The sequence below is a fragment of the Drosophila rhopaloa genome, unplaced genomic scaffold (assembly GCF_018152115.1).
Source record: "Drosophila rhopaloa isolate 14029-0021.01 unplaced genomic scaffold, ASM1815211v1 contig_2, whole genome shotgun sequence".
Lineage (NCBI taxonomy): Eukaryota > Metazoa > Arthropoda > Insecta > Diptera > Drosophilidae > Drosophila > Drosophila rhopaloa.
In genome coordinates, this window is record NW_025335083.1 from 22,787,212 (window position 1) to 22,814,432 (window position 27,221).

The window sequence follows — 27,221 nt, forward strand, 5'->3', positions numbered from 1 at the left end:
AGCTTCTATGTAAGATTTTATTTTTTGTAAATTCTTAGCTTGTTCTATAACCCACAATTTTATTTAGAAGAATAATATAATTAATTTTTTATTGAATATTTAACATTTAATGTTACATTTTTAAATTCGGTCACATTTTGATCGAAAAATCGATAGAAATCTGGGATTGGTTTGAGTCCAAGGAAATCACAATCATAGTGATCTAAAAATCTACCGCAGTTTTCCACCGCTCCCAACCATCCTTCGGTCATATTTGGTATATTTCCCAGAGTGCTGTGGTATATTTTAACGGGCGTGCCGCGGTCACACAGATAAAAATTGCAAGTTGTAAGTTAAGTTTACCAATAAAGCACGCAAATTAATTACCCAGAGCAGTGATAAAGAAAATAAAAACAAAAAAGCCCTAACGAAAAAGAGGAAAATCTTCAACAACGCCCCACAGCGGTGACGTCGCCCTGGAAATCTACAAAAACAAGAGTTGCAAAGAAACTCCGAGAGGCGAGTCGTCAGTCGCTGTCTATCTCCCTCTGCGCTCGTTTCGTTTCGGTTTTGGGGCTGTTTTGGGGCACACAAATTAAGAAAAACGTAAATGCAAATAGTTTTGTGGTAGTAAACTAAAAAGCCTTTTTAAAAAGTGCGTTAATCGGCGGGCTGTCGAGTGCTTTGTGCTGTTGTTTTCGCCACCCGTAATTAATTAAGAAAGTTGTGTAAAATTTTTTATTCGCCCCGTCCGCCATAATGCTGGTGTAAGAGCAAGCGCGATAGATGGCCCTGAATTTTTTGGGTGCGTTACCCAAGAGAGCGGGCGCCAGAGCGAGACAGCCATATGACGTGCTCCAAGTGCAGCGTGCACAGTGGGTCGCTAAGACTTAAATAGTGCTCGCTTCTCATTGTTGAAAGAATTTGCAGGTGCACTCTGAATGGAATAATGCTGATCGTTTCAGATCGGTCCCCATTATCACTTTATTTATTAGGGCTTTAACTGTCTGAATGGAGAGAAAATTGCCCTTCTTTGTTCAGCTTGTTTTGCGTCTTAATTATTAAGAGTGCGGGTGCCTGCGTGTGTGTGTGTGTGTGTGTGTGTGTATTTATCTCCAATCCGTTTCTTATCGTACCAGTCTCTACAAAAAAAACTCCCTCTGCTCTTCGTCTCTCATGTTTTCCTTATGCCAAAATGTAAACAAAATCGCTTATTTTATTTGTTCGCTTTTTTACATTTGTTTATTTTAGACTTTTTGCTCATTGTGCAAATTAGAGAAGTGTGATTGTCATACAATACATATGAACCAGTGGTATGCGTGACTGTTAATATAACCCTAATTGTATTCTCTGCTTTTTTAAGCGTGCTGAGAAAATGTTGAGAAAATTGCACTTGTTGACTTTTCCAGTGAGGCAATCCCACAGTCGGTGGCACAAAAATAGGGAGGCATGATGACTTATCTATTGGTAGTTTTTCAATATATGTGACATTTAAATTGTAATAACATAATAATTGGTAACAGATTAAAATTGTGTGCTTTTTATGTTACTTCTAAAAAGTATTTAATTAAAACTCCTCATTTGTGGTACCTAATTAGTTGTCCATTGTTGTGACTTCGTGGTATTGTTGTAGTTATCGGTCTTATTCTCTCTTTTGATTCGCTTGTATTTGTAAGTGAATGACGCATCGTCAGCTGTTCTAAACGAACCGTAATTTCCTGAACCCATCGTTGAACGTTGTTTTATATTTTATTGAATTTTCCCCAGAACGGGGCGAAGGCCAGTTTTATCGGTTAAGTTAAAGGCTAAAATACAGTATTAATAAAAGATAACTAAAATTATATATTTTCCGGTAAGGTAATTTCTGACAGCTGCCCTTCAAAAAAATTTCCATTAGTTTATTGAAACGCAGCTTGTTTTAATTTAATTTAAAATCCTGTTTTCTTGTGTGGACGCACTGAAATGCAAAATACGTCATTCGGTGAACAACAAAAAGTAATAGTAGGCGAAATTTCTTTATCGCAAGTGAGAGAGCAGTTTTAAAAAGGAGAGCCAATTTGCCGCTTGAATATGTGTGTGTGACTGTGCACTTTGCTCCAAAAGTCGCTGTACAAAAACAATACAAGTGGTTGGGAAGGAGAGGGGGAACAAACAATTGTTGACTGACTGCATATTTTGCTCTCACTCCCTCGTTAATTTAATAACGCCGCACAGCAACAACTACATGTTTGTTACGCTTTTACTTTCTCCGCTTCTCGCTCTTAATTTATTTTGCATTGATTTTTGTCTCAGCTTCCGCCCTCGCTCTTCCTCTCTTCGTTCATTTCTCTCCACGAAATAAAAAAAAGATTTGAGTCGAATTCCATCCCCCGATCTTTGTAGATTTAACTCCACGTCAATGTGTTAATTAATAACGTCTGATAACTCTGAGATCCCCAACGTCTGTCATAAAAAAAGTTATAGTGCTTCAACTTTCTAAAGTAAATGAATATTGAATAATACCATTATTTAATGTTTTTTTCGGTTTCCACCTAAAAAAAAAAATTCGGATTGGAATTTATGTCAAGATATAAAACTCAACAAGTTTCGATTTAGTTACAATTATGCAAAAACACTTCCAGATCGAAATCTCTAGAGAGTTGTCTCATTTCAGAAAAGTCCAGGCAGTAATGTGGCGTATGATTCATGAGAGTTCCACTGATAAGAGAGATTGTAAAAGCCACACGCATTTTCACTGAATAATTCGAGGCGTCCTCTATATACATATATAATAACTACATATTGTACATTTGTAAATAAACTGCCCTCGAAAAAGTTTTATCAGAAATTGTGTACACTATCTAGTTTGTAGTAGTCCCAAAGGAGCTGCAATAAATATTTTAGGGGTATTACGATAACTTCGATTTTACGTACCAAGACCGATAAGAAATTTATATATTTATTTAATTGTAAACCTCTAGGAAAATGACGAAGAAAGGAGAACAATAATTGCGCCTAAACAACATTTTTAAGGTTTCCCATTTGTGTTTGCCAAAGTATTTTTAGTTGTTGCTGCATTTGTTTTTGCACATGCATTTAACTATGTTTGTGTTTGTGAGTGTTTGAAGCTGACACGCACGCAATTTTCTAAACACATTTCTTGACATTTAAAAAATCTAGTTGCGGATTTTTACTCTGCCAGAAACATAGAATTGCTTATCGCAAAGTGTTCAGTAATATTATGTTGCTAAGGGACACAAGTGATATTGAATTGTTATTGTTGCCTTGTAAAAATTATGGGAATTAAGTATTTGTTATACAAATGAAATTTTTGTAGGGCGTTTTGCTCTCCATTTCAATAGGATTTAGCGATTATCATTAGCTGGCGTTCTTTATTTCCTCAGTTTTCTGCATTACCCGATGGATGATGGCGGTATTTTGTCCATATGGTTAGACATATTGAATTAAATTTATTGGGCTTGTCGGTAGCGTCATTAAACAAACGAAGGCGCCACTCTGTCCACTTACGTATTAATATGTATACATATGTGCAACATGTAAAAATGTTTCAGAATTTAAGCTCTGGAAAAGAATTACTTTTTTTTACCCACTGTTATAATGATTTATGTAAACATATGTATGTTCTTTAGATTCAGGAATTTATATCATCTTTTTATTTTTTATGAATGTTTAATGAACATTATTTTTCTTTTAGATTCCTCGTCAACACACACCAGCAATCTTTTCGTAAAGCTTACTCAGCAGAGGAAGCGATTTGCAGTAACCGTCCGTAGAACCTATCATCAGTTGCCATCTCAGAGGAGGAACATCGCATCCGATCCAATCCGAACCGATAATGGCAACCACACCACGCAGCGGCGGTGCCAGCGGCACTGGAGCGGCGCAGCGACCCAATGGCACCTCGCAGAACAAAAGTTGCCAATTCAAACTGGTGCTCCTCGGGGAATCCGCCGTGGGCAAGTCATCCCTGGTGCTGCGCTTCGTCAAGGGACAGTTCCACGAGTACCAGGAGAGCACGATAGGTGCGGCCTTTTTGACACAGACCATTTGCATAGAGGACACCGTCGTCAAGTTCGAGATCTGGGACACGGCTGGCCAAGAGCGGTAATTTTCGGGGAATAACCCTTTTACCACATCAATTATTTTTTTTTTAATAGTTGTAAACTTTAAAGGGGCTTCGAGGGCAGAAGTTTTTTCAATATTTATATGATTCAGATTTTGTCGAGTGCTTTACTAAGTCATACCTCCATTTCTATTTACAGTTACCACAGCTTAGCTCCCATGTATTATCGTGGAGCGCAGGCCGCTATCGTCGTCTATGATATACAGAATCAAGACAGTTTTCAGCGTGCGAAGACTTGGGTCAAGGAACTGCATAAACAAGTGAGTGTCATCACCGAGCCCACTCTTCATTTTTTCCGCTGTTCCGCTTCCACCATCAAGGTCAATGCTATCTCGTAGAGAGCGTTTCATTATTGAATGAATGTAAATTCTCTTTGTTGTGGCTTATTAAGCGGTGCATTGAACTTGTTTCGACATTGATTCACACCCCATTGCATTTATTTATATTCCTTCGCCAAGGCGAATTATTTATATAAATTATAGAACTTATAAACAAACTAATGTGTTTAATATTCCGTTCTTTTCAGGCCTCACCAAACATTGTCATTGCGCTGGCCGGAAACAAGGCGGATCTGTCAAACATTCGCGTCGTGGAGTTCGATGAAGCGAAGCAATATGCCGAGGAGAACGGCTTGCTGTTCATGGAAACGTCCGCTAAGACGGGCATGAATGTCAACGACATCTTCTTGGCCATTGGTAGGCTATTAATGACCGCATAAGCAAACAAGAAACTTTTCTAATCATTTTCCTAATTACAGCCAAGAAACTACCTAAGAACGATGGCGCCAACAATCAGGGAACCAGCATAAGGCCGAATGGGAACGAAACAAATAGACCGACGAACAACTGCTGCAAGTGATGTCCCTTTGTAGGTTAGTTTATTGCAATCGAATGTTTTATTTGTTACAAACTTACGTTTTTTTTTCTAGAAAATGAAATTTCCAACGAGAGATTTGAAAAGTTTATGCTGATAATTATAAATAAAAAAATTATTTAAAAATTTAACAGAATCCGAAAAAATACCTACAGACGGCTCTCCCAGGGGGCAGTAACTTCATTGAAGAGCCACAAAAACAATAATGATAAAGACCGCATAATAATAATTATAAACTAAATAATATGGACTCCCCATCCCCAACACAAGCGAAAGTTGCAATTGAAGAAAGTTAGTTAAATCCCCACACCTAAATTTCATTAGACTCGATATCTGTCCAAAAACAAAACTGACACGCCCCCGCAATTGAGCTAAACTATCAGTATAATACCAACATAAACCATTTCAAATAACAACGTAAAAATAATATAACTTGAAGAGAAAGCGCAGAAGGTTTTTTGCAGAGTTCATCGTGTCGTAGAAAGTTTGAAATTGTATTGTATAAAAAAAAAGAAAAAACAAGAAACCATCTAAGTGAGCAAAGAATATTTGTAAAGTTTACATTTCGTGTAAGTTTCTGAGCGAATTAAGAGAGGGGAAGATTCCAGTTGCAGTTGTTCTCAGCAGCGTTCCAAATAAAACAAACAAACACCACAAGGAGCAAAAGTTCAGGCCAGCGGCTGAAGATCCTCGCTCGCCTAGGTCTGTGGCAATGTGTGTGTCGCTCCGGCTCCAAAGCACGGATTCCGGATGCGGATTCGACTTCGGGTCGCCGTGGACACGTGTGATAGTTGCAATTTATATAAATTATATATACACATATGAAAAAGAAAACAAAATCCAAAAAAAAAAAACAAATTATGCATAATTTAAATTTTTTTAATTTCGTCTTGCGTTGAACTATTTTTCCACATTCTAGCAACAATCGAAGATTTAATGCTACTATCTTTAAACATAAACGAGAAAGAAGAAACTATCGTAAACCATAAAAATTAAACTTACATCTAGTATGCAATTAAGCTGAGGAAGTAAAGTGAAATCTTAAACATAAACCTTGAAATACTTTACCATAATGCGAAAAAACAAACGTAAATAAAACGAAACGAACAACACAATACCATAAACAATTTGTTTAAATCGTTCCACAAACATCTATGATTTGATCTACAATTGTATTGCAAGCGATCAAAAGCTGATCAAATCCGATGAATATTTCTTTCCCATTTATAATTTTTATGTTGTCTGTATGTATTTAAATTTAACATTTATAAATTATAATAAATGAAAACATCATATATACTTATATATATATATGAATCCGTATATATATAAAGTCATTCCATTTGAATCGAGAATGAGCCGGCATTCGTATTTAAATTGTGGGGTTTCACAGATCTTCATAAATGATAAATAAGGTATATTTATGGTTTGAACAATCAATAAGGAGTTAGTTTCTCTGCCGAGTTTAATAGCTAGTTGAGTTTCAAACTAAAAATATGTTGGATGATGATTTAATAGTCATCAAGCCTGTAGGGCGAGCTATAAATTCTCAATGGTGGATTCGCTTAATTAGTCAAGTGTCGAAGCTCTTTCAAATAGGTTCGCTTAAATATGGAGCCCGTCTTTTGTTTTGAAGTGGTCCTTTTAGGTAATTCCAACGTTGGCAAATCATCTCTTCTGTCGTGCTACGTAAATGGCATAAATCCTAAACAAATCCAACACACTGCGGGAGTGGAGTTCCTGGTAAAAACTATTGCCGAACCATGCGGAAATATCAGACTAAAGATTTGGGATACTGCGGGTCTTGAACGGTGAGTATTATAAATATAAGATAAACAATTCATGATATAATTTTTTTAAAAGGTTTTTTCCTTGTTTTCATAATTAAAAATATCGCTACTTTAATATGCGGTTTCTTAACGCTCTGCATCAAATGTTATTTTTCAATTACATCTCCTTAACTGCGAATATATTTATTTACTATGAATTTTAATTAGATATAAGCATATAGTGCAAAGTCTCTATACAAACCATGATGGTGCCCTGCTGGTATACGACATTCACGATCGGAAGAGCTACAATGATGTTTTAAATTGGGCTAAGGAACTCAATGATTGGGTTTGTCTTAAATTGGTCAATTTGCCTCACAAAATTATACAATTTCTATAACTTCTAGACCCAGAAACCAAGGAAAGTTATAGCTTTAGTGGGCAACAAGGCTGATTTATCTGCTAATAGAGTTGTGTCCACCGAAGAGGCAGAAAAATATGCCGAGAGAAACGGATTAATCTTCTGGGAAACATCCGCAACCACCGACTTAAATGTCAGCAAATGCTTTTTGGAAGTTGGTTAGTTAAAAAGTGAATATTTAATTGTCTTTAATAACTCGGACTGCTTTTTTTCAGCTATTGCTATTAGAAATGCAAAAACATTACTCAAGCACAATCGTTCATCTTGGTATTTGTAATTTTGTGAATAATAATATAAGGAATGTCAAACAGCTCTTATTTGTTACTCATCTCAATATTAACTTATTTAGATATAAAACAAAAATAAAATTAGAATAATTTGGTGTCTGTCGATAGATTTTTGTTAAATAAGTTGTTACGTTATACCTTGATTGCTAAAGCTTAGCCCAAAACTTCTTTCTTATGTTAAAGTCATAACTAATTTATAATTTAAACATTAAGTAATGTAATGATTAGAGAAATATTAGAGAAATGTTAGAGCAATTGTCCAGTACCCACAATAAAACAAGATTAATCCTTTAATTTTATTAACCTTTTCTAATTCCCATTTGTTTTCTTTTTATTTAAAATTATAGCTGATTAAGATGTCTCTCGAAATAAATACATACTTAACTTACTGTTTTGGTTACAATTTTCATTTGGTTTCGTATTGTATAAGTATTGTATATATATTTTTGTTTGTTTGTATCTTTCTCGCTACTTGGTTTCCCATTTATAAGAATAATTATATTGTATGACTAGCATAGATTTTCCGTATGCGTCTTGATTTGCTGTTAGAATAGTCGATTTCGATTTTGAGTTAGTTCTTCAAGATAAATCATAGAGAGTACACGCTAACTTACTACAAGGCAACTAAATGGCTTCAATCAGGAGATTTTTATGCTATAATAACGTACATAGATAACAGGGAGACAAAATCGACCTAACTAAATTAAATTTTAAAATATAACAACTAAAAATGGCAGAAAATCGTTAAGGGCAGTTTTCGTAGATAGTTGAGTATTGAAATTCGGAGAAATAAGGTAAAATTCGATCGAAAAGTTTTGTTTTGTAATTATCTAACACAAATGCTTACGATTGCATAACAAAAGGTTGGCTCAACAAAAACAATATACATTCAAATAAGTTAAGATTCATTTAGGATAGATTATCCATAATCGTTATTCCACTTGAAATATCACTTAAGTAAGAGAAGTTTATATCGGTATCTGGTATCGGTATTTTCTAGATTTAGATCCTAGTCTAAAATTTTGTCTTAGTTTTTCTTTTGGTATTGTTTTGATAAACCAGTTAATTTGTTGTTTGTTTCCATGGTTTTAAGTCTAAACATTGTCTTTTTTTTGTTTTTCATTTATTTCTATAAAATTTACAAAATTACGTTTCATTTCTTGTATTTTATTCGTCTGTCTTTTTTTTATCGATAGCTTTGCCCAAAAACTGTGTGTATATGTTGATTCCGGGAGGGGATTTCCCCCAATTTCCTATATAAACTCGCTTATCACTTAGCTTATAAGTTAGTTCTCTCTATATATCGCGTCGTCAATTAGCTCCTCATGAAAATTGCTAATCTTGAAAGTTCAAGCTGATCGAAATTTTCTACAGATTCGTAACTCCGATTTTGCTGTTTTTTGATTTTGTTTCCTATACAATGAGCGGCTCATCGCCGTGAAGATCACAGGATCCGATATTCTCGCCCTGGTACGTCGAAAAATCGCTGATAATCGCTGTGGGTTCGGCACCGAACTGGATGTCCTGCAGGCATCCCTTGAAAGGATCGAAGAACCGGCCTTTTGTGCGCCTGCTCACCGAGTCCGAGTTGGGGAAGCCACCTGTTTTGATTAAAGATAATAAAATACACTCGCATCAATTTGAATTTAAATTTAAATAGTAGTGTTGGGTAAAGAGCACTCTGGAAAGCTTTGCTGTACAGCATACTGTTAGAGGTGGGAAAACATCGATTTTAGCATCATTAGCAGAGACAAATACGTTATCCATAGCGGAGACTTACTGCGCAGGTGCAGCGGAACAATTTTAACATTTCTGTTAAGACCGATAAATTTTAACATTTAGTAAATCGATGTTAGCATCGATGTTTGCCCACCTCTAATCGCGACTATTCAACAGGTGAACAACAAGAGTTTCCAATAAAGTTGTTGCGTTTGTTTATGTTTTAAATTTTGGAAAAAGTGCGTGATAGGTGTTGTTTATAGTGATTGCCAAAGTGATAGCTGAATGAAAGTGATTGGATCAGTGGTAAGAGTTTCATCTTCCAGGTTCTAAGCATGTAACCTTTTTTTTGGTAATTGTTTATGTTTTTGAGTGTGTAATCTTTAATTTAGAGTTTATATTCAGCGAAGTGTTGGGATTGTTAGCAGTGCAAATAAATATTATCTTTAATGATAGTCGTAATTAAGAAAGCAGTAATTATTGTAAAATACACAAACAGCCGATCATCAGAATTAATTTAATATTTAAAATATTTTGGAGACATTCTAAGAACAAAAAACCCAGTCGTTTACATACAAATATACTCTTATCATCTTAAACTTTTTGTTTTCAATGATATTTTTTTTCTTAATTACTTTAGCAATAAAGCTTTTTTTATCTAATAATTCATGGTCATGTATAACTTTAAATAACTTATAGGTTCTGTTAAAAAACATGCTAATGGTGTGATCCTAAAATACAATATTCGGTACTATGCGAAAATATATAATATTCAACTATGTGGAAAATATATTTTCGGATAACTTAGTAACTCACCCAAGTAGAAGACATCCTCGTAGCTGATTGTTGGCTCCTTGCTGGCATTTTTGCGCCTGCCCACCAGAGTTGTTCGCGGAGTGGTCGAGGCCATAGGTGGTCTTCCGTTCTCGGGCAATCTCTCCGTGAAGATCACCTCGCCATCCAGCTGGAGTTCCAGCCTCGATCGATCCAGCAGCACACTCGTCCAGTGCCAAGCGCCATCGGCTATAAATCCGCTGGCCGGGGCCCTCACCGTGTCGTTGGCACTGCCCAGTAGATTGCTGGCCAACTTCAGGTGACCCGCCTCCAAGCCCAAGCCCAGGAACTTGCTCCTCTCGTGCTCGCTCCACAGGAGCAGTCCGTCCGGTTCGATGGTGGAGAAGTTCAGCGAAACTTGGATGGCTTCGCGGGGGCGGACATAGAGCGAGGGTCCCCGTCGCTTGTCTTTCATTGGAATTCGCGGCGGCGGCAAGATCAGGTAACTGTTGCCACGGAAGCTCGGCGTGGTCGGCTTGCTCATGGCTGGAAAATCAGAAAAAAAATATACAAAATATATTATATGGCGGCGGGGGAAAAGGGGAAGCACACACGACGAGCGTTGCATTAAACATATTGCATGCGGTACATAATTAAATTACAGCATCAGCTTGCCGCTCCAGCTGCATTGTTCGTCTTCGTCTTTTGCTTCGCTTTATGAATCTTCATCTTTAGACCCTGATCTCGTTTATATGCCTACCATCATTTGCCACTTAGACTTGCTCAATCTTTTTCTTTCTGAACTACTTACTGGGTTTCTTATAACTACTTACAAAGTACTACCATTGTTTCTAATAATCAAATCATTTTAAAACATTTTCCAATTTTCATTTTTAAATTTAACGTTTTTTAGTAAATAATTTTAAGTAACACATTAAAATTACTTATTTTTTTCTGTGTGTATCATTTTTATTTCCAATTTTACTTCCATTTGTCAGCATTTTCTTCAACTTCCCTAGCTTTCCAGTTTTTTTTTCTCGTTATGATTCATCTTGAGAACCTGAACTCGAGGCAAAGATTAATCTTTATTATCGTGTGGTTATTAATTTTCTTTACAATTCCTCTCACTTTTCTCTATTTCTTTTTTCTTCATAAAGCATCTTGTCACACTTGTCTATCATGTTTGTACCTATGTTTCGGGGTCATCGCTTTACCTAATTCTTATTTTTCGTTAGTCTATCTTCAACGTTTTGCCTATATTTCTTATCTAATAATTATTCCTTCACCGACTTGCGTTTTTTTTTTAATTTTAACTTTAACTTGCTTTTGTGGCATGTTAATTTACAATTTGCTAATAAGTGAAAGGCAAACAGCTGAATCCCCACATATAACATCCGATGGATAAAGAAAAAAAACGCATCTGCCGATTTCATATAATCAAAAAGCTTGTTTTGCAGATGCTTGATTGATGTTTCGGTTAGTGTCATTATTATTTTGAATAATGTTGCATTTATGAGGGGGCAATAAAATATTGAAATTACTGATTGGGTAATTAAAAATGTCTGTGAAAGTTTATAGAAGCAGTTATACTAAGCAGTTGTTAAATTATAAAAGAATATTAAAACACTGCCAAGATTGTTTGAATACATTAATTCTTTTAATTATATTTTTCTAAATATGGATATATTTATTTGTTATAATATAAATAAATATTCTTCTTTGAAACAACTATGCAAATTTGTTTTGAAAAAAAACGAGAGCATTCAACTTTGAGTCATGACAAGTTTTAATTATTCTCCATCTCTATTAACATTCGGATTTGTAGTGCTCATTTTGTGGGCAGTTATTGCCTTTGTTGTGAATCACAGATCGCTAATTTCAGTGTTGTTTTTTTTGGCCAACCAACTTCCTGACCCCGCTATGCACTGAACCATCCAGAATCCAAATGCCGCCGTTAATGGTTATTTTCTGTTGCCGTCAATCTCTAATTATAATAATAATGTTGTTCTACTCTGCGGCTCCGAAACTTGTTTGCCCCAAAACTCCGCAGAACAAAACACACAAAGAGATCATAAAAAAATAACAATAAAATAATTTTAGCTTCTGTAGGAATTGCGAAAACAAACTTTTACTCGTGACACATTTTCGAGAATTGAACTTGAAGCTGCGCGAAGATTTATGAAACTTGTTTTCCTCGTCATTAGTATGATTTATTGCTACTGTAACTAAAACACTTATTTTTTGGAAACTCACTGAATCATAAGCTGCACCCAATAGGCTTACGGTTATTGACCTTTCGGTTACTTTGTTATATTCTTTTTGGGCACTTACCAATCTCACAGTAGAAGCCTCCCCAGCCATTTGGACACGAACAGCGCCCACTTCTTAGGCATCTTCCATTATTTTTGCACGGAATGAGCTTGCATGTCTCCGAATATTCGCAGCGATCTCCTTTTGCATATTCCGGGCAGATGCAGTGCGGTTGCAGCTTCTCATCCAGCCAACAATGTCCTCCAGATTCGCAGGAATCTCCGCCACAGGCGGTGCCATCACAGTCTCGAATATTGCGCGATTCTATGGGTTGAATAAAAAAAATATATTTATTTATTCAGACAACTTAATCAATTAGTTATAAACTTGCAACCGTTAAAAATTAAATAGATATTGAATAAATAACTTTTATTATTTGTGTACTTTGCTTTTTCGATACTATAAAGTATATGTATTCTTTATTATTATGTCCGTCTGTCCGTTTTTACAAAATATCAACAACTGATAATTAAATCTTTTCCCCTAAAGGTTGCAAAACATGTTTCCCAAAAATCTATCATTAAATGTAATGCTTAATTTTTGAGAGTGATAATTTTAAGTATATTTTTTTAAGTATATATTTAAACTGGATCAATATCAGTTTAAGTTAAAGTTTAAGTTTACGCACCCACAATGTTGGTTTCGTTGAGCACAATGCGAGTTCCACTGACCACCAATCCGCGGACACATCCTCTGAATGGAATGGGGAATCCAGAGATGGCGTTGTGCGGCAGCTTGGACACATCCTTCAGTCCGCCAATGTAGAGCAGGGAGTCCGGTTCGACCAGGACCTCGGCCGAAGGGGCCAAGGCCGATGAGGCGCTGCCCTCCACCCATAAGGTCAGCCATCTGCCCCGCTGCGCCATCTTGATCTTGTGCCACTCGCCGATGGCCAACATCCGGACACTCCGCACCACCGTCACATGAGTACTTGGCCCTGAGATCCTGAACTCCACCACACCACCTTGCAGGGATAGGGATACGAAGCCAATCTTCTTGTCTTGATTGTTGTTGAGGGTGCCAAAGTATAAAAGCAATCCTCTTTCCGAGAGCGGACGCAGTTGGAACTCGATAAAGAAGAACTGTACTCGGTGGTGCTCCTCAAATGTCTTCGATCCCATTAAAGGAACTGGCGAGAAACTCCTCTGTTTTTCCACCTCGTTCAGCAGTTTCATTACAAAGTGGGTGCTGGGCGTGGTTATCGGTTTCGGGGGCATTAGCTTCTTGGTGAAGTTCCGGTAGCTGACCATTTGGGAACGCTTGGCACCCAGTTTATCACCGCCATCATATAAATATGGCCAGCGAACCGCCAGATACGAACGTCTGCCAGTCAGGGATACATCGCTCAGGGAACGGATTTCTGAGGAATAAGGAGTATTTTAAAATTTATTTAATACTATCCAAAAATAGAGTCTTCTATTGATTTTTAATTAATTGTTTGCTTTATTATTGATTATGTATTATTTTAATATTATTTTATTGGGTAATTATTTAGTAATATTACAACTTACCCTCCTCGCAGTTTTTGCCCGTTCGTCCTACAGGACAGTCACATTCATAGCCATTGACCAGTGGCACACAAGTGGCGTCCTCGTAGCATTTGTTATTGAATGAGTCGCAGGGATTCGTGGGCTGGGCGCAGAGTGGACCATACCAGCCCTCCTGGCAGATGCAACTAGTTTCCATAAAAATTTAAAAATTAATTTATAATTCGAACAACTTGGAAAGTAGAGCTCACGTAAAGGTTGCTCCATGCTGCAGACAGGCGCCATCGTGCTGGCAGGCGTGGCGATGGCATTCCCTGGTTCCACATTGACCCACCCCGCGACCTCTGACCCCACGCGTCTCCTGCAGCGGAACAGTGACCTGACCCGCCTTCAACTGCACATCGTAGATGCATCCCTGAAATCCCGAGTGCAGTGGCAAATCGTGCGGTAGCGTATTGAAATTGGCTATTTCATGGCCTCCAAGATACAAAATAGGCAGCACATCCATACGACTGCCACTTCCGGGCGAACGACCCGTGATATTGAACTTTCCGTCCACCGAAAGCCACGCCTGTCGACCAATGCGTCCCACTTTGATTTCGTAGGGAACTCGCGGAGCATCCAGCCGGAAGTCAATGGGTTTCTGGGTGAAAATGCGACGAGGTCCAGCTCCCAAATTCCATGTGAGCATTATATATCCCTGGATAAAGCTCACCGCCAGGTGATCGCTCTTCTCGTCGTGATAGCCCGACTGGCCGAAGAAGGCCAGCAGGGAAATCTGCGACATGGTTTGCGGCAGGATCTTAAAGCTCAGCTCGAGGGAATACTCCAGGGGAATTGGTACCGTGTAGGCCACAAACGATGAGAGGCCATTAACACTGCCGGAGAACGAGGGCAGGGCCACTTCAAGATCTAGAAAAAATATAACATTTTAAATAAATATAAAGAAATTTTACCTTAATAACATGGTACATTAAGTTAACTTGTTTTATATGTCATTCTATGGTTTGTAGGAAATATATAAAAAAGGGACATAGACATGAGAAATGAATTCTTTGCATATTAATTTTGTTAACTTTTTTTGATATTCAGAAAACAATTTCATAACAAAAAACATTCAATATTATTTTAAAGCTAAGATTATCTTCTTGTATTTTGTAATTTGGATACTGTTTCTTTATTATCTAATCTTTAAATTTGTTTCCTTTTTAATTTCAGGATTGGATACCATTTGATTGCAAGAGCATTTAAAGTATAGGTAAGTTTTATCAAAGGAAGTCATGTTCGTGTGATAGAATCGTGTATTAGAATCATAACAATTTGCGTATAAGTACTTACTGTGCTCGCAGTAGTGACCGTGTTTGCCCAGCGGGCACAGGCAGAGATAGCCGCTGCCCGGAAATTGTACGCAGGTTCCACCGTATTGGCACGGGTTGTCCTCGCACACGGATATCTCGCAGGTGGGTCCCATGTATCCCGTGGGGCACTTGCACTTCCACTTCTCCGCCTTCTCGCCGTTCTCGTCAAGATCGTTGGTTTCGATCTTAATGCAGGCGGCGCCATTGCGGCAAGGACTCGATAGACAGGCCAGGGAACCGCATTCGGTAATGCCAAAGCCATCCAGGGCATCCCTACACGGAAAAATATTCACTGTTAGTGAGGATTTTATTTTTTTCCTTACAAAAATCTATGGTAGTTTCAAACTTCTAGAAAATATAACTACAAGCTGCTAAAAGTTTATCTATATTTCCGTTCAATTATAAACACAAATTGATCAGTAAATTTCCGTTTGATTTTGTGGAACATTTTTATTTGCTGTGTAGAATTAAGACAGGGCGATGAGTTAGGTGTCGCTGCTAATTTCATGAGCTGGGCTAATTCAACATGCCAATACCATGGACAGAGTGTCCTTTTCGCCATCCTTTTGCGTCATTTGACAAACAGCCCACAGCTGTCAGCGCTGTCGACACGGATGTGACCGCCCCTTTTGCACCACCCCCTGCCCATTTTCTGACCCGCTTTAGCCCCGCCCCCCTCTTCGTTTGGGCCATCTGTTTGTATTCGCGCTTTTATGAACGTTGCACACTGACGAATGGCTTCCGCATTCGCTGACTGGCTGTCCTCATCCCATCATCCCCATTCCACCTCCATTCGAGATGTCCTTTTCATCAAGTTGGCTGCATTTTCACTGGCAAATTTGGTAAGAGGCCATATTATATAAGCTTTTAGCATGGCTATTTCTTTTATGGTTAAGAAGTGACTTTAGTAAAGAAACTTTAAGTATACGGGAGCACGGACTTCGTTAAGAACTCTTAATGCATTTATGGAATTCACAAACAAGAATTGGAATGTTGAATTACAAATCGATAGAGAATAATGTAATCAATTTGGTTAATTGGAATGTGAAGTAATGATATTCGATTTTAGGTATATACATACGTTTTATTTCTAAAGTTAGAATTGAGAGTTAGAAAAACGTATTTTTTATAACTCATTTGAACTGCACTTCCGCTTTTTTTTCCCTATCTCAGTGGACACATGCGAGAGCTTTTAGTATATATGGGCTTTGGGTGAATTAGCCGTATGCCTGTAACCCGCGGTCATTTTCCGTTTTATCTCCGCACGTAAACAGAGTTAATTTTTTCATGTACCAACGAAATAAGTTCTTTACGTGGCCGTATATTCCGGCCTTTAATGCAACTCCTTCAAGGCTTTCACCACCTGCAACTTTGTGTGTCAGCATTTTGATGGTTTAATTTTATTCCCGCCCTTTCTTCGCCGTTTCGCCTTTGGGGATCCGGAAGAGTGTAAGCGGCATTACTATTTAAGAGGTGCCCCCGGCGGAGATACATGCGCCCACTCCCCTCGCCTTCGGCCCAAAAGAAGTCGTAACTTTTTGGGCGCTGTTCATTAGCCGTGGTCCAGCGTTCAAAGTGCCCAAAGGGCAAACAAACATGGAGAGTGGGAATGGACGATAGAGGGCACTGAGAAAAATATTCTTTTTGAAGTCCTAACTAATTACTAACTTAAAACTTTATTATTTATTGTGAAATATTTATCAGCAATAGATTGCTGATAATAAATTAGTGGCAGTTCCTAGAAAAATTATTTAAATTTAAATTAAAACGGTTAATGCTTTTATTCAAATATTTTAAGATTTAAATGTTAAAATAATTAACTAAGATTTCTTTTGAAAGTCTAATAAATATTATTTGATTTGCCATTATGCTCACTACTAATGGTTTTGTTTGATCATAATTGTATTCATCTTTCACCTTCGCTATATATTTTTATTGATATTGTACCAAAATCAATGCCCAATTATTTTGGGCTGTCACAGATTTATTTTTTCCTACTACCATCTAAGTGATTTCCATAATGCATTCCTAAGTGGCAAACTCACCCGAAAATCTCGCGACTCTGTCCGTTGATGCGCAGCGTATGGAGGCAGCCGGTGAAGCCGGTGCCGCTCTGGGCCGGCGGCAATTCGATAATCAGGCCAATCGGAGCCTGGGGCGCTCCGCCCAGGTGCAGCCAGGTGTTCAGTATCGCCTCGGGGGTGTGGAGGCGCGGGGGCAGCAGCTTCAGCCAGGTGGGCTGATCCCCGGACATGGCCAGCGTGTCGTTCACCAGCAGCGAGGCGTTGCAGTGTGTGTAATTCCGGCTGAAGTCCAATCTGCAAAAGGGACATTCGAGGCATTCCTTTAGCTCTTTTACTTTTTACCTTTTACTTCTTAATTTTTTTTCGGTACTCTATTGCATGAAATATTTAAAACGGCGCACTTTCTTTTTGGCGCGGGTGACACTCCCTGCATTCCCGACTTTCAGGGACGACTTTTGAGGAGAAATTCCCAACATGCCAATGCGTGAAAATATTTATGACACCACAATCACCCAACCTGCGTTGCGATTTCCCGTATCCACCCAAAAAAGGGTCCTGCCAGCAATCTGTTATCCATGGCTACCTTTTGCCTGGTGACCTTTCAACGTAGCCAACTTTTTCCAGACCCCATATTGCTTACAGTGGTTAAATTCTTTTTAAAAGTTTGCTGAGCGAGTTTAATAATAAGAGAAATAGGTAGATTTTTAATGGGGACTACTGAAAATTATTCAGAATTTATAATTTAATTTCTTTAAATTTTGCCAAATTTTTATCAACAAAATATTAGATGTGTTTTGTGTACGGTATTCAGACTTAAAGGACTGTATACTAATATGTTAAGCTCTTAAAATTAATCATGGAACTCGAATAATATCTATTCCCAATTTATGTTAATCACCCTTGAATCCAACCCACTGTCTCCTGGCCAGTTTCTTTTCCACTCAGCCCAACAATTGGTTGTAATGTCAATCGACTGTCAAATTTTTGTTTCGCCTGTCCCGCGATGGTATGGAATTTTTTACCGGCCCTTTGATGTGATGGAGGTAATGGCACAGGTTGGAGTTACTCGGAGAATTTCCCCCTTTTCCGAATGGGGCCACCAATTTTTATTGCCCCCCTTGGTCGAATGTCACCTGCTTTTATTTGAAAAGCCTTTGTTGTGAGGACTCATCTGCAGTATTTCTGATTTTATTTGTTGTCAGAAGAGTTTTCTCTTTTTGTTCGGTTTTGGGGTTGGACCATCTGTTTGCAGATGGACGAACTGGGATTCATATCTTCGCGTTTATTGCATTTGAATGTAGACGTTTTAATGCCAAAAAGCCAGTGCAATAAATGCCTGCAGAAGGACACATATTTTATTGTTATTTTATGAAGGCAGGAAAAGCTGTAAAAAGTTTCCCATATGCTGGCTAGATGGAAAAAGTTTTGCCTGATTGCATTTAGTTTTTACAACATATGTAAAATGTATTTGACGGTGATTTTCCTTTGTTTTCTTTAGTTTTGCTCTTTAGATTACAATGTTCGACGAATTACTCGGAAATTGTTTAAAATTTAAACCACCGTTCTACACAATGTTAAGCCTACGTGGCTTTAAACTTTAAAAGCCCATTAATTTGAGACTCTTTTAAATAGGCCAAATTAATTACCATTTATAGTTCCATTAATGAGCCAAAACCAAAAATCCGAACTTCCTTTCAATGCTATTTAAAGTTCAATTAGCTACATTTGACTGAACAACAAATTAAATTAGCATTGTTTACATTCAAGGGAGTTTATTTTTCTTGGGCGTGAGGCAGAGGCAAATCCTGTAACGTGCAACCTTATGTTGCACAGTATTGGACACAGATCTGACTTTGCGGGGCACGCTATAGTATCCGGCTCTAGCTCGTCGGCTTTGGGGGTGGAGGTCTTGCTAATTCAGATCTGGTACTTGCCTATTATTATTAATCGAAAATTGAGCGTGCTTGCGACGACGAAAGAAATTAAATCGTAGACAATGGAGAGAAACCGGGAGAAGGTAAATTAATTCCAGTAGAGAGATAGATTAAATTAAGAGAAAGAAAAAAGGAAAAGGAAAATTCAGTAAACGAGACGCCGATGTTGGTACGCCTGTGGCCCGCCCTACCTAAGATCACTAGATCCGATTTATAATTCGCGTGATCCCTTTAGATACCCTTACGACCGCATAATCATCAGCAGAGTTCTAGCCAAATAACTACTCCATGATTTCGTTTAAATCCATTTTTAATAATCTAAATTAAATTCTATGCCTAAGTTGTCAGAGCAACATTGAGTGTGCAAAGGCTTAAGTGAAATACAAGCGCAAACGTTAATAATAAAAGGGAATGAGAACTTCATAAAGATAAAGATAATAGTATAAGATAATCTTAAATTTTAATAAGGGCTTAATATATATAAAATATTTAAAAATTTCATTGTTTGTTCCATAGATAAGTTTTACTTAATATACAAAATATATATATATTTTCCATTATTTGGTTCTAAAGGTTGTATTTTTTTCTCAGTGTATTCATTTAATTTTATTTCCTTACTAGTATTATTATTTAATTATTTATTATTTTTAACTGTTCTTCTAATAATGAATCGCGTTCGGCTTTAGGACAACAAATGTTTTAATAATGTCCATAAAAAAAATCTACAATTTAATTCGCTTTCAACATGTTCTCTTTAACTTTTGTTTAACTATTTTATTAATCAATAAATTCGAATGCCGAGTATAAATTAACGACAGAATAAAAATTGTTTTGTAGTGACTCACTTGTATTCTCCACGACGAAAGATCGATCTCCCGAGCGGTGTCTGTAAAAGAATAGCGACTCTGGATCGCAATGGGTTAAATACATACAGAGCATTCACATGTTTTAGCCAACCAATTATTTGCTTAATTAACAATTTCCTAAAACCGAACCGTTACATGATTTCAATTTTATTCTTTCATTCGGTTCTACCTATTCCTATATTTTCTGTTCCTAAAATAATTTTATTTTTATTTAATATTTAATTTAATATTATTTCAAAATTTTCTCTCAGTGCACTCATCCGGAGTGTGTTAAATTTTAAAGATATTCGAACACTGTGCAAATTTAATTTCCTTTAAAATAATTAGAAAGCTGCGAATCCATGAGTTATTTGTCGCAGCACGGCGGCTCACTATTTGCGAGTGTATCGGTGATGGCAAACCTCATCTGCGGGTCCGCTTTCAGGCTCTCCCTAACCCCGTTGGGTATTTTCCATTCCACGTGATCGAGCCTTAACACTCGCGTTTTGGCCAAGTTAAACTTGGGCCCTGATCGGGACTCCTGGGGGACTACATATTCACTGTGCGCGATATAACTACATAGATGCTGCGGCTCTTGTTTGCTGCCTAATTAATTGCTGCTGCTGGCTGAGGCGGTTACAAAAGGAGCGGCTTTTCTGTCCGCTTAGATTAACTGAACACTCAGAGAACTTTAGGCCTTAGATTGCGATGTGAAACCGCTGATGCTTGGTTGTCCGCTGAGGGTGCTCCTGTGTACGCGGTGGGTGCTCCCGTAGACACGGTGGGCGACCGCGTGGCTGCAGGCACGGCTGCCGGAGGGTGCTCCTGGGGACGCGGTGGGTGCTCCCGTGGACGCGGTGGGCGACCGCGTGACTGCAAGTATGGCAGAAAAGGGGTGCTCCCGTAGACACTGTGGGTATCCGTCGATCTTCCGGTGTTCGCTGGGCGCGTCCCTCGATGCACTTGCTGCAGCCGCAGGTGGCCAATGCGGCTCGCTGATCCAGTAGGGTTCAAGAAAATGCCTGGATTGATTGCCGACAATATAAGCATATATCCCACTGGATTAACAAAACTTGTCTGCCTACCTTTTTGGGGACTTAGCGTGCTGCACTCGATTTTTAAAACTTGTGTCACTTTTTTTGGACTTAGCCTGCCGCACTCGAATTAAACGCGTGTGATCGCTTTGAAAACTTTATAAGAAAAGAACGTGGCCGGAATTCGGATGTGGGCCTGTAAAGTTGGCTGCGGTGCGGAAGCCGAGCTTTGTATTGCGACTCTGTTGCAGCTGACTTATGCCAGCTGACCTAATGCAGCTGCAGCTGAGGTCCACCAATTTTGGCAACGCTAAAGCTAAGTGCATATGTACCTATGTATTTATAGAGCCTACTTTCAGGATCACTACATATATACGTGGTCGTACAAACGCTTCAGGCGCTGTTACAATCCTTGAATATAATTTATTGACACGGCCAATTGAATGCTTTTGAAAAGTTCTTAGCTGCGGAAACTGCCAAAGAAAGCATCTCATCCTAATTAATGAACTTTATTCGAGAATTGTGTTAAGCGAATTCGAAATAATTAAAACGAAATTTCCGTCGAAAGCGCAAAGAAATGTAGCCGCAATTAGGCCCGACTAACGGTAATTGTTATTGCTTTCTAATTACACTAATTGTGCGCAACACCAGTTCGATGAAGGTCCTTAAGTAAAATGTCAATTGCGCCGGGCATTTGGCTCATTAGAGAGTGGGATTCGCCCACCACGGTTAGATTTCCCAGAAGGGGCTGGCCACTATAGTTCATCGAAGGTCCGACATCGTCATCATCGTCATCGAATGGCCCCCGGGCGAAAAAGTCCTTTGCTCCCTCTGCTCGGACGATTAAGCACGCAAGGCAAATAAAAATAGGCAACGAACATAAATTTGTTGCTCGTAAATCCACTTGCCAGACCAAAACACAAAAACAACACCCAACAAAGCGCAAGAAGGAAAGTAATATAATATAAATACACAGGGAAAAATTTTATCTGCAAATACTAAAACATTTGAAATATTTTTAAATAAAAATTATTATTTGATTTAAATCTGAGTAATAAAAGTGAATCTTATAAATGGTAAATAGATAAGTTATTAATTTGCAAAATTGATATTACTTAAATTGAAATTTTTTTTGTGGGAAGGCACCATTGTGTAAAGTACAAAGAATCCTTTTACGAAACTTTAAATGTTTGTTATATACTAGGTCTAAAATTTTTTTGATTGGATATTTACAAGTATGCCAAAAGGAATGATTGATAAACGTGTATAACTTGACCTTATTTTTTAATACTCTGATTTTCCTCTGTGCACGTATATATAGAACGAGAGAGCCCTTAACATCGGACATTGGATCGCCCCGAGCTGGGACCAAGTGCTAAAAAGTAAATTTGTGGTCGATTCGATAGTCGTAAAATGTGAATGTGTCCCCCTCACTGCCTCTCACTTTCACTCATTGTTCTCCCTGTGGTAAATTATTTATATGGGCAGCGTTCTCGCTCACTCTTTGTCCTACTTTTTGATATATATTTATTCCCTAATGTCCTGTTTATACCAACGTTTCGTCTATCCTTGATTCGCCGGGGGAATTCCATTTTCCCAGATTTACCACGGCCGCAGTACAGAATTATTCGCCTAAAACGATTATTTGGTCATTTTCCATATGCGTTTAACCCATCAGTTTGATGGCAATTTTTAGGTAATTGCTCACAGCTGAATTGTAAACAACCGATTTTCTTCATGGACAATTGAGTGATTGTTCCTTTTGATTTGCTGACAATTTGATGACGACCTAAGTGGTGGTAATTTGAATATGGCAGGACTATTTGAAGACCATTAACTCAACACGTTAAAAATTCTCAAGTGATTGATTTTATCAATCAACTATTTTTTCTTTTTCGAGAAAGAGCGAATTTTACGTTTATTCATTTATTAACTTTTACATTCTATAATTTTTAATGCTTCTAAATTTATTCGCCTTTTAACTTATATTTTCGCACATCTGATGCAACCAAAACTCATTTAAACTTTATTTTCCCATTTCGAATGTAATGGTGCTGCGATAATGAAAATATTTGAATAACTTTTAAATCGGTTTGCTCTTTTTCCTTACATTTGGCAAGTGTTGGCTTTGGCCAGGAAATGTTAGTTAAACGATTAATTACGCACGAGTCCGCCTCCTCATCCCGTTAGCGAAAATGCTCGGTGTGAGCATAGCAAATGCGGTAAATTAAATTTTCAACCAAGGAAAAATAAAGGAAGAGCCAACCAGAAAAAATCTCCAACTAATTACGCATGGATGGCAAACGGATGCCCCGCAGGATTTAATGTTCAAGGAAATGGGCGAGCGGAAATGGTAAGTGGAAGGCCAGCACAGAAGAGAAGCTAAAAAACTGCAATTTATTCTACACTTGAAGCATTATAATTTGTGGTCTCTGCGGACGAACGGAGGACGAAATGGGAATCCTCGCGGGCCACGTTTAATGGCCAATGTCCTGGCCGCCTGCTCCCTGACACTGACCCATATGCTGACCTCCACCTTGCCGCGTGCGCAGTTTAAAAAGTTAATTAACATGCCGACAGTCGTCGCCGCCCCTCTCAATCATCCGCAAGTTGAGGTTGGCTCACACTTACCAGCCTGCACTGGGAAAAATCGCATCTAATTAGAATTTGGTATCAAAGCTCTTTAAAAGATTGTGGGAAAGTCTAATATTTTAATGCTTTTTTATACCCGTTAATGAGTGTATTATAATTTCATTCAAAAGTTTGTACTGCAGTGAAGGAGATATTTATAACGAATATATCTTATTGATCAACATCGCCAGAAGAGTTGATCAGGTTGTCTGTTGGTGCGTTAAATCATTAACCATACCATATATGTTGTTTGGTTTGTGGTTTAATGTATATTGACTTCGGGTTGTCTAAGTTTGCTTTCCTTCTTGGTTTAATTTATATAAAATTTAATGGAAGTGAACCTCTTGTTTTCCAAAAACCAATGTTTTTGGCCCTTAAGTTTTCACCAACTTTTCCCCAAGTGAATGTACACGCGTAATTGCATTCCGTGGTCGACACTTTTCACTTACTCAGCTCGAATGGTAATTTCGTGGCCGGTGTTCACCGGCGTTTCCAGTTCGCTCAGCAGCATCGTCTGCAGTCCGCAGGAGAACTGGAACTGCATGAGTCCTTTCTGCAGGAAGAGGGCCATGTAGTGGCCGCCCTTGGTTCCCTGGGCCGCCGCCAGCATGATCAGTCCGTTGGTGGCCCGCGTTCGCACCTTCAGCTGGATGTGCATGGGCAGGACGGCGTCCAAGGACTCGTGGGCCCCGATGTCCTTGTAGATGCGGTGCGACACGTACGAGTCCCCAGAGAACGCTGCGTTCCGGATGACGATTGGCAGCTCGCATAGCGGACCCTGGCGGTCAAAGCGACAAACACACTGAAAAAAATATTCAAAATAAATTAAGTAAGCATTGAAGAAGATAATATTTTATATATCTAATAAGAGTATTAAAGTTTCGACCCGATCTAAATTTGGTTTTAAGTAATCATAAATAAGAAGTAGTGTAAATCAATAGATTTTGTTACAATTATGAAAGGCTATATTTCCGATTTCGTGAGCATTTCTCTTACACTTTCAATGCACATATTTTCGAGTAGCTACAAATTATTTACAGCCCGAACTTTGCTCTAAAACTTATAGGAAAGTCGCACCAAAAAGCGGAACAAAAAGCGGAACAAAACTTGAACAATTTTAATTTAATTTCTGCCCGCCCCTCTTGGAAAGAGCGACGACTTCTGGTCGCCTTTCAATAAGAAGAGCACGTTCGAAAAATGCCAATAAATTGAAAAGTAATATGAATTAACTTTTTGGCTCTCCGCCGCGGCATTCCCTTCGTCTTCCTCTTCGACTTGTTCATTGTCCTGGTTTTAATAATTTATGCCGCACCGAGGGACACTTAAAGTGCAAGGAGAAAACTGCAACAGGCGAACCAGGGAAAACAGGGGTCGGGAAAAAGGGAAAACGGAAAAGACCACGCACAGGCACCGAAAACTTTTCTCCGATTTTTCCCCCTCTCCCCTCAAATTGAGCAAATTAAGTGTAAGAAAATGGAGGGGTAAGGGGAAGCCGTCACGTGGCCAATGCCTTTGGGTTGAGGGTGGTAAAATGACAACCTCTTAATGGGAAGTTATCCATATGTTGGAAGTTGCTTCAGGGAGTTGTCGAGTTGTTGCCCTAAAAAAAATATATGACAAAAGTTATGGAAAACTTCTGTATACAACCTGTTCTTCAGGTTATTCGATAATGTCTTCAAGAGGTAATTACAACCATTGCATTGACGTCTATGAATTATCTATGATCCAACCATTCCTTATCTATAACAAAAACCTTTCTGTTCGAGTTTATGTTAGTATAAATAAATGCTTGATTTAGAAGGCTGACAATAAAAAAGAAAGTTTTTTGATATTTCCTGAATTTAAATATAAAAAAATTTAAAATTTAAAACAATTGCAGATTGTTTTAATTTATGATTTATTATTCTTTAATTGGTAAAGTTTCAATTCATTGTGGTACTTAAATTTTAAAATGTTACATGTTTTTGTGATCTTTATCTAAAGAAAAATGTAACTCTGAAATCGCAACAAATTTATGCTCCCAGCTTTGATTATTTTATAAAGCACAGACTTAATTGTGGCATAAATCTTTCAATCTGGGAAGACATTATTCAAGCTTTTATAACCCAACATGCGAATGAAAACCCTTTCTCAACACACCCGCTGTTCAGCGGAAATACCGAACCAGTGTTAAAGGCTTGAGCGAATAATGGCCCAGACTCTTTTTTACCACCCATTCTTTGCCTTTTCACAACAAATTTCCGCTGTTCTTGTTTTTGTTCCCCACGCTTTGTTTGCCAGCACAAAACATTAAAATCTGCTCCTGCTGGGATTATTTTTTCCCATCATATACTAAGTGCAATTCCGTTCCCAGCTCATATCACTTTTTCGTAGCATACTTTTGAGCTCAATTTTAGCCTATTTTTTCAATCGCTTGTGACCTTGAAAAAATAATGCTAACTTTAGCTGCTGCCTGCGCCTTCATAACAATTATTTGAAGTGTTTGCTGGAAGTTTATTCGCGAACTTTGTTTTCGTTTGCTCAACTTCGCTTTTGTGCCACTCATGTTAGACAAATGAAGCTGCGTTTGCCTTGAAAAAATGACGGGGAAATGTGAATTGTGTGGGTGGGAGGTGGTATTCTGTATCGAGGGCACCAGGCTGCTGAATTTAGTTTTTCGCACAATTTTAGTCGTCTCTGTTTGCCCTCTTTTTTTGCCCCTACTCGCATGTGCCTTGCTAACAGGAAACATTTTAATTAAAGCTTTTGACCTTGCGGCATTTGGCTGGCGCATAATGAATGTTGGCTAAAAACAAAAAACGAAAATGAGCCAAGGGAAAACATCTGGCTGATTTAAGATTTAAATATGTGTGGTCGAGCAGAGTTAAAACGGAAATGAGTTTGTTCTGAAGAGTGAAAATATGAATATTCGCTGGTATTATATTGAATTTTTTTAAAGAAACTTTTGTTGTTTATAAGAAATTATAATTTTGACAATAAAAAAAATATGTATAAAAAATAAATATAACCACAAATTTAATATTTATTATTCTTTCAAAAATGTAAAGAGCTTACAAAACATTTTTTTGGGGTTTAAAAAAAACTTTTTATATTTTAATAATTAATTCAATAATGTAAATAACAATATTACATACATATTAACACATTTTCATTCGTTACATAATATAATTCCATTTTTATTAAATCTAAATCGTTAAGATCTTAAAAGAAATCTTTGTTGCAATATAAAAAAAGCTAAAAAGTCACTAATACTAGTATCCCAACAATAATTTAAAGCACTCTATTTCAACAGCCACACTGGATTATTCTCACAGATTTCCTAAAATCCTTGGCTGGGCAAGCATTTCCACCTCTTTTTCCTATTTGCGTTTCATTGCGTTGGCCAGATGGAAATTAATTGTAACACGCCTTTGGAAATGTCAACAGGCAAATGCTTGGAATGGCCTGAATGACTGAAGTGCACTCTTCAAAAAGGACGATGAATGGGGTGGAGAAAAAGGAAGGGGAAGAGAACGGGGAAAAGCGTCGGGAAATGGGGAAAAGAGGCTGTGGAGGACGCATTAAGTCAGGGAGACATGTGGCGGTGATGGAGGAGCCTAACAGGGCTCAACAAAGTTTTCATTAGTGGCATTGGCGGTGGCAAAAGCAACGCA

General features: G+C 38.0%; 4 protein-coding genes across 8 annotated transcripts in view; 3 read left to right on the plus strand and 1 right to left on the minus strand.

The window, feature by feature from the left end:
• The first annotated feature begins 238 nt into the window (after window positions 1-238).
• Window positions 239-5,106, plus strand: LOC108049584 (ras-related protein Rab-5B). Of its 2 annotated transcripts, none has more exons than XM_017130810.2 (6): window positions 239-327; window positions 3,674-4,083; window positions 4,242-4,362; window positions 4,629-4,797; window positions 4,860-4,973; window positions 5,031-5,106. In XM_017130810.2, exons 2-5 carry the CDS (start codon window positions 3,815-3,817, stop codon window positions 4,958-4,960), a joined length of 660 nt encoding a protein of 219 aa, XP_016986299.1. In that variant the 5' UTR covers window positions 239-327; window positions 3,674-3,814; the 3' UTR covers window positions 4,961-4,973; window positions 5,031-5,106. The 2 variants fall into 2 exon arrangements, with proteins under 2 accessions (XP_016986299.1, XP_016986298.1); XM_017130809.2 differs by lacking the exon at window positions 239-327 and adding an exon at window positions 334-585.
• A 1,270-nt stretch (window positions 5,107-6,376) lies between these two features.
• LOC108054031 (ras-related protein Rab-5A-like) lies at window positions 6,377-7,619 on the plus strand. The gene is made up of 4 exons (XM_044460364.1): window positions 6,377-6,786; window positions 6,973-7,093; window positions 7,152-7,323; window positions 7,381-7,619. Exons 1-4 carry the CDS (start codon window positions 6,587-6,589, stop codon window positions 7,440-7,442), a joined length of 555 nt encoding a protein of 184 aa, XP_044316299.1. The 5' UTR covers window positions 6,377-6,586; the 3' UTR covers window positions 7,443-7,619.
• A 119-nt stretch (window positions 7,620-7,738) lies between these two features.
• Window positions 7,739-27,221, minus strand: part of LOC108049587 (protein eyes shut) — a 56,509-nt gene continuing 37,026 nt past the window's right edge. For both annotated transcript variants that reach the window (XM_044460359.1, XM_044460358.1), the window contains exons 6-14: window positions 24,018-24,370; window positions 17,146-17,418; window positions 15,081-15,373; window positions 13,994-14,654; window positions 13,767-13,930; window positions 12,884-13,615; window positions 12,277-12,519; window positions 9,988-10,491; window positions 7,739-9,053 (exon numbers count right to left, since the gene is read on the minus strand). In XM_044460359.1, the coding sequence (XP_044316294.1) occupies window positions 8,866-9,053; window positions 9,988-10,491; window positions 12,277-12,519; window positions 12,884-13,615; window positions 13,767-13,930; window positions 13,994-14,654; window positions 15,081-15,373; window positions 17,146-17,418; window positions 24,018-24,370 (3,411 nt within the window). In that variant the 3' untranslated portion in view covers window positions 7,739-8,865. The remainder of the gene's footprint in view (window positions 9,054-9,987; window positions 10,492-12,276; window positions 12,520-12,883; window positions 13,616-13,766; window positions 13,931-13,993; window positions 14,655-15,080; window positions 15,374-17,145; window positions 17,419-24,017; window positions 24,371-27,221) is intronic.
• Window positions 9,326-27,221, plus strand: part of LOC108042574 (MKRN2 opposite strand protein) — a 58,493-nt gene continuing 40,597 nt past the window's right edge. For all 3 annotated transcript variants that reach the window (XM_044460361.1, XM_044460363.1, XM_044460362.1), the window contains exons 1-2: window positions 9,326-9,477; window positions 14,961-15,000. The gene's annotated coding sequence lies outside the window, so the exon portion shown is untranslated. The remainder of the gene's footprint in view (window positions 9,478-14,960; window positions 15,001-27,221) is intronic.

What these genes read in the sequence shown, in the direction of transcription:
- LOC108049584 (XM_017130810.2), top strand. Translation starts at nt 3,815, where the DNA reads ATGGCAACCACACCACGCAGCGGCGGTGCCAGCGGCACTGGAGCGGCG. An exon ending in TCAAGGAACTGCATAAACAA is followed by an intron (nt 4,363 to 4,628) that starts GTGAGTGTCATC and finishes CGTTCTTTTCAG; the next exon opens with GCCTCACCAAACATTGTCAT. An exon ending in CGACATCTTCTTGGCCATTG is followed by an intron (nt 4,798 to 4,859) that starts GTAGGCTATTAA and finishes TCCTAATTACAG; the next exon opens with CCAAGAAACTACCTAAGAAC.
- LOC108054031 (XM_044460364.1), top strand. Translation starts at nt 6,587, where the DNA reads ATGGAGCCCGTCTTTTGTTTTGAAGTGGTCCTTTTAGGTAATTCCAAC. An exon ending in GATACTGCGGGTCTTGAACG is followed by an intron (nt 6,787 to 6,972) that starts GTGAGTATTATA and finishes AATTTTAATTAG; the next exon opens with ATATAAGCATATAGTGCAAA. An exon ending in CTAAGGAACTCAATGATTGG is followed by an intron (nt 7,094 to 7,151) that starts GTTTGTCTTAAA and finishes TATAACTTCTAG; the next exon opens with ACCCAGAAACCAAGGAAAGT.